This window comes from Pan troglodytes, chromosome 1 (assembly GCF_028858775.2).
Source record: "Pan troglodytes isolate AG18354 chromosome 1, NHGRI_mPanTro3-v2.0_pri, whole genome shotgun sequence".
Taxonomy (NCBI): domain Eukaryota; kingdom Metazoa; phylum Chordata; class Mammalia; order Primates; family Hominidae; genus Pan; species Pan troglodytes.
This window is the reverse complement of record NC_072398.2, coordinates 68,485,140-68,500,666: the sequence shown is the minus strand read 5'-3', so window position 1 is coordinate 68,500,666 and position 15,527 is coordinate 68,485,140. Positions and strand designations below refer to the sequence as shown.

Genomic DNA, 15,527 nt, shown 5'->3' with positions numbered 1-15,527 from the left:
TTTAAGATGGAGTCTCACTCTGTCGCACAGGCAGGAGTGCAATGGCGTGATCTCAGCTCACTGCAACCTCCACCCCCTCCTGCCCCCCCCCCCTGCTGGTTCAAGTGATTCTCCTGCCTCACCCTCCCAAGAAGCTGGGATTACAGGTGCCCGCCACCACACCCAGCTTTTTTTTAATAGAGATGGTATTTCACTGTGTTGGCCAGGCTGGTCTTGAACTCCTGACCTCAGGTGATCCACATGCCTTGGCCTCCCAAAGTGCTGGGATTACAAGAATGAACCACTGCGCCCAGCCACTCCTGGACTCTTAAATCTGCTGCAGCCTCTGAGAATGTTATCTGCCTATTGCTGTCATTGAGTACTTACACATGAGGCAAAATCCCTGACAGAAGCATCTGTTTGGCCAAATCTGGGCCACATGCTTCTTGTCAAGGAATTGGGATAGGGTTATATGCTCACTTCAGGCACAGTGAACTTGGATCTTGCCTCCCAACAAGACTTGAGAGATGGGGGATCCTTCCATCTAGGAAGAATGCAGATAGGCAAAACCTGACAGATGTCTACTACACCCTCTAAGCCTCAGTTTTCTCATCTGTACAATGGAAACAACAATACCCTTTTAAAATCCTTGTCCTTTGCTATGATATTTTATCTGAATATCCTTTTCATTCTTATCCATTGCGGAGGATTAAATTAAATAATGCATGTAAAATGTAATAAATCTTAGTTTTTATTGTTTTTATTACTACCTCAATGTCCTGAAGCAATTTCTGCAATTCCTAATCTTGGATCAATCCAACTATCCTTCCCCTCAATTCCTGCTCTGGATTGCTGGAATAACTAGTAAAATCATCCCAGTTACAATCATTTGTAATAGAATCACAACCACAAGGGGCCCTCAGTGCTGCCTGCATACCTCTTGCCCAGCTCTGTTCCCATTTCCTCGAGAACCAGTGGATTAACTTGTCTCCTTGAGAGAGGAAAGACAGACTTTGCATGTAAACTCCCTTAAATTCCCTCCCATCCACCCACTAACTCATGTATATTTGCGCTAATTATTGCTATCATCCCCACTCCCAGGTCAGAAGTGATGTCGGGTCTCTCCTCCTTTTAAGGGCCAATCCCTCCCTCTGTCTGGACTAGTTTGCCTTCTCTGGGCACTTGCTTGGGCTTCCCTCCCTGGATTTTCTTGTTTCTTTCTTTCTTTTTTTTTTTTTTGAGACGAAGTCTTGCTCTGTCACCCAGGCTGGAGTGCAGTGGTATGATCCCGGCTCAGTGCAACCTCTGCCTCCGGGTTCAAGTGATTCTCGTGCCTCAGCCTCCTGAATAGCTGGGATTATAGGTGCATACCACCATGGCTGGCTAATTTTTGTATTTTTAGTAGAGACAGCGTTTCGCAATGTTGGCCAGGCTGGTCTCAAACTCCTGACCTCAAGCGATCCATCCACCTTGGCCTCCCAAAGCGTGGAGATTACAGGTGTGAGCCACCGGGCCTGGCCTGGATTTTCCGCATCTCTTAGTCTACTGGTTTCGTCTCTGTGACTTGCAGTATCAAATGCTGCACAGACACTTTGTGACACTTATTGGATACCACTGGGTTATTAAATAGAACACTTACTGTTTTTGTAGATTTGATAAAGGTATCTTGTAAAAATTAAAAGCAACATAAAAAAGTGCAAGGAGTAAAAATCACTTGAAATCTCTAACCCAGAGATAACCATTCTGAACATCATTCTTGATGTTGTCTCCCTGTTCTAACCCATGTGTATTCTGTATCTGGTTTTACATAGAGAAAATGTATATCCCCTTTCTTTCCTGTATAATCATTTTTTTCTTTCTTCACTGAATCATTCCCATCAGAATATATACCCGATGTTATTTCTCCCATTTGAAAAGCACCCTCTTTTATTTGATTCTAATCTATATATCACCTTATTACTCTGCTCCCTTTTATGGAAATGTTTCTTGAAATAATGATGAATTTCACTGCATGGATTTCATCTCCTCCAGTCTCCTTTGTGAATTTCTCCTCATCTTCCCAACCTTTAAGCATTGCCCAGGGATCTGTCTTACAACCTCTTCTCTTTTCGTGAACTCCTGGCATCAAACAATCCTTTCACCTTGGCCTCCCAAAGTGCTGGGATTACAGGTGTGAGCCATCATGCCCAGTCATTCTTCTCTTTTCTGTCTACACTCACTCTCTGGGTGATCTCATGGAGTTTCGTGGCTTTAAATACTAACCTTATTCTGTTGACTCATATATTTATATTTCTATCCAGGGCTTCTCTGCTGACCTCCAGAAGCCAAGTTGCCTATTGGACATTTCCACCTGCATGTTTGACCTTCATCCTCAACATAACATACCTGAAACTGAATTCTCGATTTCCTCCCTCCACTCCAAACCTGCTTCTTCTGCAATATTCCCAACCTTATTGTTCTGGTCACTCAGACAAAAGATCTTGGAGTCATCCTTGATGCCTCTCTTTTTGTCACATCCCACATCTAATCTGCCAATAAATCCAGTTCAATCTACCTTCAAAATATATTGAATTTCCAACTGTTTCTTTTCACCTCTGTTGCTTACCCTCTGATCAAAACCACCATCATCTCTTCCTTGGATTATTTCAGTAGTGCCATTACACTCCCCGTGTTGTGGGTGGACCGTGTTTCCCCAAAAAGATAAATAGAAATCCTCATCCTTGGTACCTCTGAATGTAATCTTATTTGGAAAAAAGGTCTTTGCCAATGTAATGAAGTTAAGATGAAGTCATACTGGATTAAGGTGAGTTCTACTCCAATAAGACTGATGTCTTTATAAGAAGAGAAAACAGACACGAGGAGTGAGAACACCACGTGAAGATGCTGAGACACATGGTGGGAGAACAGCATGTGATGATGGAGGCAGAGACTGGAGTTACGTATCTATAAGCCAAAGAATGCCACAGATTGCCAGTGACAATAGAAGCTAAGAGAAAGTTGTGGAACGGATTCTTTGCTACAGTCTGTGAGAAAGCACAAGCCTGCCGAAACCTTGATTTTTAGACTTCTGGCCTCCAGAACTGTGAGAGAATACATTTCTGCTGTTTTAAGCACCCAGTTTGGGGTAATTTGTTATGGTAGCCCTAGGAAACCTAATATACCTTGCTTCTCTTCCTTCTCTCCCCTGAAGAATATTTTCCACTTAGCAAAAAAAAAAGTGTATGATTTATCTGATTAAAGATGTCACTCAAAAACCTTCATTTCCTCAAAAGGTTAAACATAGAATTCCCATATGATCTGACAATTCCACTGCTGGATGTATGCCCAAAAGAACTGAACGCAGGGACTCAAACAGTTACTGGGTTGATAAGTCTATTGTATTTTAAAACTGAGCTGGGTCCCGTGTAATTCTGAGTCTGAGCTGAACTGAAAATGTGATATTTACTCCTGAGACACCTTAGCTTATTCAGATTCAATGGGAGATATTGCCTAAGATTTTATCTCTCTGCAGATCAGTTCTTCACCTTTCAGCATGATCCCCAGTCTTGTTTTTTCAAGCAACAATTTGACTTTATATTTATCACATATAATTCTAAGTTTTAGAACAGTTACTTTGTGGTAAGTATAACTCTTCCAGAACTTAGCATTATGTGTGATAAATATAAAGTGTTCCAACTCAGCACTTATGAATTTCTAGATAAATTGCTGAGTATACTATTAAGTTCTCATTCCTGGTCATCTTAAAACATGTACATGGAATAAACACAGTTTATGATATACAAAAACAAAATGCTGTTCACTGTTCAGCCGTTTGTAGCCCTTTGTGCTATTGAAGCCATTTTTCTGAGGTTACTAATGACTCTCTACTTGCTAAACCCAATGGCTTAGAAGTCACCCTACTCAACTTCTCTATGACATTTGACATTGTTGATCACTGCCTCCTTTATGAAATTTTCATCTTTTTATGGCTTCCTTGACACTACTCTCTCCTGATAGTCTTGCTGCCCACCCTGACCACATCTCAGCCTCCCTCCTTGACCCAACTTCTTTATCAGGCGCACGGGAGGACGTTCCCTTGGGCTCTTTTCCTTTTCACTCTATTCTCTCTCTCGGCAGATTTGCCAGACTTCATTATCACTTAAATGCAAATGGTTCCTCAGTTTTCAGTCTTAACTTCTCTTTCTAGAGCTCTAGATCCGTATTTCCAACTGGAGTACTGCATGTTCCATTGATTCCTTCATATTTCCCACATCTCATGGAACCCCAGACCTGCTCTCTACTTTCATTTCTCATCTCAGTTCATGACAGCAGCATCTACCCAATCACTACAGTTAGAGTCACACGTCACATCTCCTTCTGTCCATGATCCTGATTGGCTGGAGCTGTTGCATCCACAGTCAGCATAATACTCATAGCACTCAAGAGCAAGGACTCTGCAACTGGGTTGCCAGGGCTCAGACCCAGGTCTATTACTCACTAGGGGGGTGCTCTTGAGTAAGATGCTTAACCTCTATGTCTAACTTTACTCATCTATAAAATGAAGATAACAATAGTAGCTACTTCTTAGAGTTCTCGTGAAGATTAAATACATTTATATTTGTAAAGTGTTTAGAACAGTGCCTGGCACATCATAAGTGTTACATAGCTGCTGGTCTTGAGTTTGTCCCTGCCCTAGTCCATCCTTCACACTGCTGACAGATGTTTTTGAGGGGTTACCAATTTTTACGTTAAATCAGGGGCCAGTCATTATGTTAAGTGTTTTATATGCAGAATCTCATTTAATTCTCCAAACAACTTGTGAGGGAGGTGTGATAATACCCATTTAAGAGAGGAGGAGCCGGGCGCGGTGGCTCACGCCTGTAATCCCAGCACTTTGGGAGGCCGAGGCGGGCGGATCACGAGGTCAGGAGATCGAGACCATCCTGGCTAACACGGTGAAACCCCGTCTCTACTAAAAAATACAAAAAATTAGCCGGGCGTGGTAGCGGGCGCCTGTAGTCCCAGCTACTCGGGAGGCTGAGGCAGGAGAATGGCGTGAACCCGGGAGGCGGAGCTTGCAGTGAGCCGAGATCGCGCCACTGCACTCCAGCCTGGGCGACAGAGCGAGACTCCGTCTCAAAAAAAAAAAAAAAAAAAAAGAGAGGAGGAAACTGGGGCTTTAAGAGCTAGTGCACTTTGCCGAAGGTCACATAGTTTGTAAATGCCAGAGTTGGGATTTTAATTCAGGCCTGTTTACTTCCAGAGCTAGTGCTCAAAACCAGGAAGCTACGCTAGCCTGCTTTTCCAAACCTAAGTTAGTCACTCACTGCTTAACCTTCTTCAAAGACCTCACACTGCCTATGCCGTCAGGAACTATTCCTTCACAATCTTGTTGCAACTTAACTTTATTTCCTACAACTTTACTCCATGTGGCCTCCTGTTTCCTTCTTCCTTCTCCCTCTGTTGGCCTCTTTTCCTTTGTTCCTTCAACCTTTATTGAATGCCTGTGTGCCAGGCACTGTGCTAAATTGGAGAAAACAGGAGACGAGCAGTTTATCTTCAGGGACCTCATAGTCTGATACAAACTATTATTGACAATACAGTAAGGGGAGTGCACTCAGGCAATGTGGGAGCCAGACTGGGAAGACAAGGGACAGGAGCAGGGAGAGTGTATTAGTCTGTTTTCATGCTGCTAATAAAGACATACCCAAGACTAGATAACTTATAAAGGAAAAGAGGTTTAATGGACTCACAGTTCCACATGGCTAGGGAGGCTTCACAATCATGGTGGAATGTGAAGAAGGAGCAAAGGCACGTCTTATGTGGCAGCAGGCAAGAGAGTATGTGCAGGGGAGCTGCCCTTTATAAAACCATCAGATCTCATGAGACTTATCCACTATCACAAGAACAGCATGGGAAAGCCTGCCTCCATGATTCAATTACTTGCCACCAGGTCCCTCCCAAGACATATGGGGATTATGGGAACTAAGATTCAAGATAAGATTTGGGTGGGGACACAGCCAAACTGTATCAGACCGTTTCTTTGAGAGGGGACATTTGGCTGCCTTAAAGGATACTCTGGTCAGAAAATTTCTTGTCATTCTTTAACAATTCTGACTTTGCCTTTTGCCTTAGGGAATCTTTGGGGTGTCTTTTTCCCTGTCAGATGATTGACTAAGACTGGATTTCAAAATCAGCTTCTCTGATCCTTGGATGTTTCTTTACACATATGTCAATTACAGCATGTATCGCACTGTAGTCTAAGAGCTATTGGTCTATCTGCCCATCTTTTTTTGTTTGTTTGAGAGAGAGAGTCTTGCTCTGTCTCCCAGGCTGGAGTGCAGTGGTGCAATCTCGGCTCACTGCAACCTCTGCCTCCTGAGTTCAAGTGATTTTCATGCCTCAGCCTCCTGAGTAGCTGGGATTGCAGGCATGTGCCACCAGGCCTGGATAATTTTTTTTGTGTGTGTATGTTTAGTAGAGATGGGTTTTCACCATGTTGGCCAGGCTAGTCTTGAACTCCTGACCTCAAATGATCCACCCACCTCGGCCTCTCAAAGTGCTGGGATTACAGGTGTGAACCGTCACGCATGGCCCCATCTTTTTGACTAAATTGTGATTTCCTCCAAGGAAAAAACAGAGTCTTAATTTATTTTTGAACGGTCCTTCATTCCTAAAGTGACATAACCGGAATATCATAGGTCTCAATAAAGTTTTGTTAAATGAAGGGTTGCTTGCCTATTCACAAAAGAAAGTATAAGTCAGGGGGCTCTTCTGATTCAGAGTAAATAAGAGAGTCGGTGTTCCATAAATACTAAGTATTTGATCGTTCTATCAGTAAAGTATCCAAAAATAACGCTGGGAATGAGGAAATGTATTTATTTATTTATTTTGAGACGGGGTCTTGCTCTGTTACCCAGGCTGGAGTGCAGTGGTGCAATCTTGGCTCACTGCAACCTCCACCTCCCGGGTTCAAGTGATTCTCTCACCTTAGCCTCCTGAGTAGCTGGGACTACAGGTGTGCACCGCCATGCCCGGCTAATTTTTGTATGTTTAGTAGAGATGGGGTTTCCCCATGTTGGGCAGGCTGGTCTTGAACTCCTGACCTCAGGTGATCCTCCCGCCTCGGCCTCCCAAAGTGCTGGGATTACAGGCGTGAGTTACTGTGCCTGGCAGGACATTTATTATTAAATCTACTTCTGTGGATAAATTAAGTTGTCATGTCCTGGGTGGCAGGGCTCTGGATCAGGCATGAGAAAAATCAAGAATTTTAGAGCTAGTTTTGAGGGTTTCCTTACTTTCTTGGGTTGGGCCATGGTTCCAGAATTTTGTGCACAATTAAGGCATAGAGGTACGGTGCTGCTGGGAGCAGTGTGCCATGGTCCACCAGGGTTGCTACTAAGAATTTCCCATTCTAGTCCATGACTGGCTAAAGGCAGGAATCTCTTTTGTAGCTGTCCCTGGTTCCCTTTTCCCAGGCACAACATACAGCCATTTCCTTTCTGTGGTCTTGCCTCCTTCCTGATAGCACACACATTCCTTTTTGCCTGTCTCTTTCTCCTGGCAAGGTTTACCTCCAGCAGAGGGGAATCTTTATGGTGAGCAGACGGAGGTCTGAGGTGAGAGGAGTCCTCACTCTTCTTTATTTTTTTGACCTCGATTACCCTTTCACCAGAGGTTAAGGCTTTTATACAGAAAAAGCCAGAAAGACTCATAGTCTATGCCTATTTTCCATCTTGTGTCATCCCTCTCCTGGGGAAATGATTGCAGAATCCCTATTGGCATGAATTAAGGGGAAGAGAAAGGGGAAAAAAGTACATGGAGAAAAAAAAGACAACAGCAGAGAATGATATCTCAGAGTACTGCTCCAGGCATAGCAGTTCCCTAGTAAATCTTGAAATCTCATCAAAATTGTGAGGGTTAGGCTGAGCAAGGTGGCTCATGCCTGTAATTCCAGCACTTTAGGAGGCCTAGGTGGGAGGACTGTTTTAGCTCAGGAGCTCAAGACCAGCCTGGGCAACATAGCAAGACCCACATCTCTCCCAAAAATAAACAAAAAAATTAGTTGGGCATAATGGCATGTGCCTGTAGTCCCAGCTACTCAGGGGGCTGAGGTGGGAGGATGGCTCACAAACCTATGTGAGGTAAGGCTGCAGTGAACCATGATGGTGTGACTGCACTCCAGCCTGGGCAACAAAGCGAGACCAAAAAAAAAAAAATGTTAGAATCAAGGGACAAAGTACATGTAAGAGGTTTAGAATAGCACTTGGTACAGGAACAGTGAGTGCTCAATAAATTATTATTAGGTCTCCTCCACCCAGGGCAGGACCTGGGTTTCTGTCCTGAATTGGGACTTCCAAGACAATCACTCCCACACTCAATGTAGTACAGAGCTCTGTGAGTGATCTCTGCCCATGTTCCCCAGGGACACTTCAGCCTGGGTGCTGGGCCTGTTTCTGGTTTTACTGGGGTGGGCTTAGAGCTGTACTTCTACAGAGTTCTCTTTCCTCTCAACGTTGGTTTCCCTCCCAACCCTCATCCCCAACCCCAGGAAGCTCAGTTTACAAGTGCGGTCGGTACCGTCATTTGGTGTTTTTATTGGCTTTTCTGATAGCCCCGGGACTAGACAATTACATTGAAATTCAGAAGCAGCATGCACTTTTTGGCATTGATGTCTTTAATTAAATTCAATAAGCATTTATTGAGCACCTAGAGTGTGTAAAATACTGTTCCTTTAAATACATTTAGTCCTGAACTGTTTTAGCTTCTTAGTTTGGATTAGTGCTGATCCATTTCTTAAAGGTTTTATGAAGCATAAATATCAAAATGGAAAAATATTTGCACAGTTCTTTGTAAATATAAACGTCTTGTGTGGATTATTGTTGCTACAGTATTAATATTAATTGCAGTAACAACACTGTTGCTTCCCAGACAGGCGGTAGAGAGCAGCTGTAGGCCAACAGGAGCCAGACTGAAGAGGTCCGGGGAGGTGCCTCCAGCACGTACGGCCCACAAGGGGCGGAGTCTTAAGAAACGTACCCAAGCCCCACCCCTTACAGCACCCCCTTCGTCAGGGCGGTGTAGGCGGTTACCATGGCGATGACGTCCAGAGGGCGGGGAGGGGCGGGGCTATGGAGAGGAGGAGGAAGATGGCGGGCGGGCTGCTCTGAAGAGACCTCGGCGGCGGCGGAGGAGGAGAGAAGCGCAGCGCCGCGCCGCGCCGGGGCCCATGTGGGGAGGAGTCGGAGTCGCTGTTGCCGCCGCCGCCTGTAGCTGCTGGACCCGAGTGGGAGTGAGGGGGAAACGGCAGGATGAAGTTCGCCGAGCACCTCTCCGCGCACATCACTCCCGAGTGGAGGAAGCAATACATCCAGTATGAGGTACCGGCACGGCTGGGGTGTGGGAGGACTCGGAGGGGCCACCATCTCGCCAGTCCTGACGTCCACCGCCGCCTTCCGCTTCAGCTGGCTCCCTGTGCCCGGGCAGACTTTGACCCGCTGCCGCGGGGAGCCACTGCGGCATCCCCGCCGCGGCCGGCCGCCTCCCGGCCCCGCTGTCCTTCCCCTCCCCCGCAGCCCCGCTGCCGCCAGGGTAACGGATATGCAGGCGGAGGGCCGGGAGGAAAGGCGCTGCCCGGGCCGGGGCCGGGGCCGGGGAACGGTGGGAGGGTGAGCTGCAGGTGGGGGAGTCACGGTGCGAGGGCAGCCCCGGGTCGCGGCTGTTCCGCACTAATCCCCTTCTCCCCACTCGCCCTGACCTCTCGTCCCCACCCTGGGCGAGCGCCCCCTCGCCAAGGTTAGGTCTTGTTTCTCTCTCTACACCTCTCACCAAGGAATCCTTGTCTTCCAAGAGAAGCCTCTCCAGTGATTTCCTTCATTCCAAAGAGCCCTTCGGCTTTTTCCCACTTGCCCACTGTTGACAAAGGCTTTGTAACGGGGTTGAAACTTGACTTAAGTGTGTATCACATATGTAGTGGTTATAGTTTTTGTAAACACGTTGTAATCAACTATTCTGCTTTGATAATAAGACTCTTTTTACTGATTGCATGAAGTCTACAGAGTAATAACATCTTTTGTTTTTGCCTCTTGTTTTGGAATGGAGGGAAGAGAAAGGAGAGAAGAGAATTATTAACATTTTTTTATTTTCTGCTAAGTTTTTGCTAGCTGGGGAGAAAATTAGTATATTGTAAACAATATACCTTACCTGTGTATTACAGAAATCGTGCTCCCCATTCCCTCCCAATTTCTGTGCTAACACTCCTGGAAGGTATTTAATAGATAATAAGGAACCTTACATTAATAAAGGGAAAAATAAAGATAATGAACCCATTTATATGTTCAGAAGACAAGATACCTAAGAGGCTTTAAGCATTGCAATAGGTTATTCTCAGTAGCTGGCAATTCAGCTCCTGGATAGAGAAAGACAGACTTATCTGTAACCTCCAGGAATTCACATCTGTTTTGTGTGCAGGAACAAAGAATATAAAATCAATATGAACACACATAACTTAGCTAGATTTAATGAATTAAACTATTTTAGTTCTCCATTTAATTTTTATATAAGTTTAGTGATAGGAGGTTTGGGCAGTAGCAGTGAGTGTATTTATTCATATAGCCATTGTAATAATTGAAGAAGACAGGGAAAGAGATGCAGGTAGGTTAAACGGAATCTTGAATATTGTGAAATAAATTCACTTGCAACCTAGAGTATTTCATTATTGCTAGAAATGAAAGGCCTATAATTATTAATGCTTTATTGTCACTCAATTTCTTATAGTGTTTTGTGGCCATGTTTTGTAAGAATGAGTGAAATAAGGGACTAACATTTCAGCCTGCAGAGTTGATTTATTGTTTCTAATAACATTTAGTTTTAAAACCTTGGCTAGAGTCCAAGTGATGGTTTTTATTGAAAGAAGGGTATTGGTCTTTCATCTTTCTAGTAGTAATTTTCAGCACCACTGCCAGTTCTTCATAGAGGCACAGGATAGGAGCATGCTGAAGCACATCTTATATTTGTTATATAGCATGGAATGCTTTGGGCAGAAGTAATAGTGGCTGGATGTATGCCATGATTCATTTTAGGTATTTCAACACTTAACTATTTCATGGAATTGTATTCATTTGCAATATCTGGGGCTGGAAGGAGAAGCATACGATTTAGTTTGAAAATGCAACCCTCTTAATTTGTAATGTCAGTTTTGTGGCTGGAGAACCACAGTGATTCTGGGACTCCTCATTCACATAGTCCACTTGGATACTGTTCCTAAATGTTTACTGTAGGTTGGTCACAGAGGGGCAAAATTCCTGAGATTATGTTGTGTGTGCATTATCTTTCTCAGGGCAGTTATAAATTATGTTTTGAAAAATTCGTTTATTGTGGATAATTGAAATTTGATTCTGCGGAGAGTTCCTACTATACGGCTCCTGTCCTAGATAAACTCATTGTTTGGTAGACAAAATTAAATGAGGCGCACTTTTCTTTGTAAGTTGGAATCAACCAATATTTTATAGGGTTGGAATCTTTGTTTTGTGTGTTGTTTCTGAAGAGTTGGTGCTATTCCTTTAAAAGTAATAGAGAGATGTAAATAAGAGTCTTTAGAGTCCAGGAATTTTAGCAGTTTAAAACTTTGGGGAAAAAGGACATCCATAAAAATTCGCTAGAGAAAAGGACCTTTTCATAATGAAGTAAATTGTAGTTTCTCATATGAAGATGATGCTCTTAAAATGCTGTCAGTAGAACAGATGCTGGGATTTGTTTTTCAAGCACTGGTGGTGAAATTTTGGTATTTTACCCTTGGTTTCTAGCCTAGGGTGCTTTCTAGTATCGTGAATCAATGTGAACTGTTCAGCTTCTTTGGTTTTTGTGTCATTTTGCTATATTAAATATTACTTGAAATAAGCAGAGAATTAGAATCTGAAAATTTTGTTTTACATCTATAATTATATTTAATTATATATAATATGTATATATCGTAGCACAGTAAATACTAGTTTTTGTATGTGTTAGCCATGAGACCTGGGGACAATCTTTTTTGCCTTTCCCGGGCTCGCTCTTCTTCCATAAAGTAAGTATATAGGGCCAGAGCTTTTCAAGGTCCATTATAGGTCATGTTTTTGATTTAACTTTTAATGGCTTTTATTCCTTGAACTGATAAAATTATTAATGATAATAACCCATCAATATCCTGAAAATTATTATATTTTTTAATTTAAAAATAAGTTGTGGTGTTCATAGATTCAGTCTTCATAGGCAGAATAATAAAGCATAAAATAATAGACCAACATGGAGAAGCCATATAAAGAAAATCTCTTCAATCCATTTGTAAGTAGTTTGTGCAAAGAATAAACACAAACAAGCCGAGACTATTCCTGTTTCCAGTAATCTGTTTGAGTATAAATTTTGACATGTAAAATAGAACACCGGTAAATCTTTGTAAGAGCTTTTTTAAAATTTAGAATTAGTGACTATATATTTTAAAGCTCTGCAATTGATTAATCAAAATTAACTGAGACTGGTTTCAACCAAATAGACTAATATGACCATGTTAATATTTTGCAGAATATTAGCAGAAGAAGCAAATATATTTGGTGCCTTAGGCTGCTGACTTTCCCTAGGGCCTTGTGTTTCTTTGGTTTCTCAGGACCCAGGAATGATTTTTTTCAGTGTATCCTTTGTTTTGTAATAAAATAACAAAGTTTCTAAATTACAGGATTTTAGAGCTAAAAGGGAATTTAAAGATTATCTACCTTGTTTTTCCAGGCAAGGAAACTAAGGTCCAGAGGGGTTAAGCCACTTGTTTAGGAATATGTGTATATGTCTCTTGAGCATGTGTAAGCATTCAGAGTCCGGTCACACTGTGTGATCCTGATGAAACCATTTCTTCTTTTAGCTAAGAAACATCTAAGTTTCTTTAATGTTAGAGAATTGGACTTGATTTCTAAGCTCACAACCCCCGTATTATTTAAGGACTCATCCAGCTCTAAAATTCTGTGTTTTTAAATGGTTTTATTATGTTTGGTATATGAAGAGGACAGAACTTAACAGGACTATTAATAGCATCCTTTAAAATTAATAATATCCTTTCAAAAATTTTTGATATTTTGATCTGTGAATAAGATGTTAACCCAGTGAAACTCTCTTATTTAACTTAAAAAGGGATGACAATGAATTAATTTTTTATTGCAGGATTTTGGAAAGGAGAGGTTCTGCATGAACTACACTTCCATTATATTCAGGTATAAGGAGACATTACCATAACATTATTAATGATTTTCATTTATAGAACTCTCCCATGGGAACACTTGTGTTACAGGCTTCAGTTTCCCGAAGGTATTATGTTGATTAGGTAGGTTTAACTTGAGTTGCTGCAACTTGTTTGAAATATCCAGTTTGGCCACCCGATGGGGCACAAACCACACTTTTTCTTTCAGACACTTTTGTAAATCACAGTATAGTATAGTGTATTTAAGATAACACTTGTAAATGATTGCGTCAATGAGATGGTTGGCATTTACAAATGTTTCTTAAGTGAGTGAATGAATGTTGTAAAGACAGGAAGCTATAACTATTCTTTATCATCTTTAAGTGTGTCAGCGTGAGTATCCTGGAAAGATTATACTTGTCCATTTATCCTGAAGGTTGGTTTTGGATCAGCTTTTGGGTGAAGGCCCAGATCATAAGAACCTAAGAATCTTATTTGACCTGGGGTGACCATGGAAACTTAGTCCTAGCTTCAAATTCAGTCCTAATCTGGGAAGCATTTAAGAGAATGATTGAGTTGTGCTGGGTAAGGATTTCAGGTATATTTGAGTTGTAGGCCCCAAAGGAGTGTGCCCAAAACTCCCATGGAGTAAAGAGAAGACAGTATTAGAAAAGTAAGGGGGCTGGACACGGTGGCTGACGCCTGTAATCCCAGCACTTTGGGAGGCCGAGGCAGGCGGATCACTTGAGGTCAAGAGATTGAGACCATTCTGGCCAACATGGTGAAACCCCATCTCTACTAAAAATACAAAAATTAGCTGAGTGTGGTGGTGCATGCCTGTAGTCCCACCTACGCGGGAGACTGAGGCAGGAGAATCGATTGAACCGGGGAGGCGGAGGTTGCAGTGAGCTGAGATTGTGCCACTGCACTCCAGCCTGGCAACAGAGTAAGACTTCATCTCAAAAAAAAAAAAAAAAAAAGAAAAGAAAAGTAAGGGAAGACAGAACTGTTAATTTTACTTATTTTTATGCGTAAGAAAAGGAAGAAATACAATTTTACTAGTATTTAATAAATGGATTGACGCAGTACCCCTGCTAAGGAGGTCATGCACAGGTATACTGAGGAAAACAGAAGGATTGCCAGTGGCTTTTTCACTTGTTTGTTCACTTTGGCAGATAATCATTAATCCAGTTATGGGTGCATAATTAAATGAATCTATAAATTATTATCTAGTTTTAGCCAAATCAACCGCTAGGAAATAGACATGTCTTAAAAAGACTCCTGTAAAGATTCCATAACAGTAATACCAATAATGCAAGCACAAGTGAACAACAAGAAAATGACAACAGAGCTGAGGTTTCTCCTTCTAGTACTAGCTTTTTGGCAGCCAAATTACAGATAAAAACAATGACACTTGAGTAGACTTGACAAGAAGTTCGCCAAAAATTTAAAAATTATTAAGCTAATTCTTTTTTCTTTTTCCTGAGACGGAGTCTTGCTCTGTCACCCAGGCTGGAATGCAGTGACCTGATCTCAGCTCACTACAACCTCCGTCTCCCAGGTTCAAGCCATTCTTGTGCCTCAGCTTCCCAAGTAGCTGGCATTACAGGCGCACGCAACTACACCCAGCTAATTTTTGTATTTTTAGTAGAGACGGGGCTTCACCATGTTGGCCAGGCTGGTCTCGAACTCCTGTTCTCACGTGATCCGCCTGCCTCAGCCTCCCAAAGTGCTGGGATTACAGGCATGAGCCACCACTCCTGGCCTAAGCTAACTCTTCGAAGTAAGGTTTTACATCTTCTGTCAGTCACAATGAACTTGACTGTAAGTGTATATATTATGAGTATTCTGCCTTTGTAAGGTCTGTTTTTTCAGTTTATAGCCATTATAATTAAGTTTCAAAATCAAATGAATCCTGAACTTTGAACTGGACCTTTGAAACACTGTATCATAAAATGTTAAATGAAGGTTTTATTTATTTAAAAAACTTTTTTTGTTTTTTTATGAAGATTAAAAAAATGAAACTTTTCAGTTATGTTCTCTCAAAGCATTGTTATTGATAATTTCTTAGATCAAAAATATTTTTGTACTGTTCATAAATGAAAGGTAGAAATTATTTCATCCTTGTGTCATCTTTTTAAAACTTCTATTTTAAACAATTTTGTTTTACATTGTACACAGATACAGATGGGTATAATTAATAAATAAATATGCATATATTGGAGATACATAATAAAACTTTTTTTAAATAGGGATTTGACATAATAAAAGTTTGGAAGACTTTGCCCAACTTGTACAGATTAACCACAGCTGGTTTGTGGGTTGCCTGGTATTGAGGTGGCCTTTGGGAATGAGAGAGTGTCAGAAT

At 42.0% G+C, this 15,527-nt stretch overlaps 1 protein-coding gene across 3 annotated transcripts in view; it reads left to right on the top strand.

The window, feature by feature from the left end:
• Window positions 1–9,035: 9,035 nt before the first annotated feature.
• Window positions 9,036–15,527, top strand: part of XPR1 (xenotropic and polytropic retrovirus receptor 1) — a 242,717-nt gene continuing 236,225 nt past the window's right edge. Inside the window, exon 1 of one of the 3 annotated variants that reach the window (XM_524986.9) lies at window positions 9,036–9,338. In XM_524986.9, coding sequence (XP_524986.2) covers window positions 9,270–9,338 — 69 coding nt within the window. In that variant the 5' untranslated portion in view covers window positions 9,036–9,269. Of the gene's footprint in view, window positions 9,339–13,143; window positions 13,194–15,527 lie in introns of those variants that run through there. The other 2 variants (XM_016933606.4, XM_063795116.1) reach the window with 2 other exon arrangements.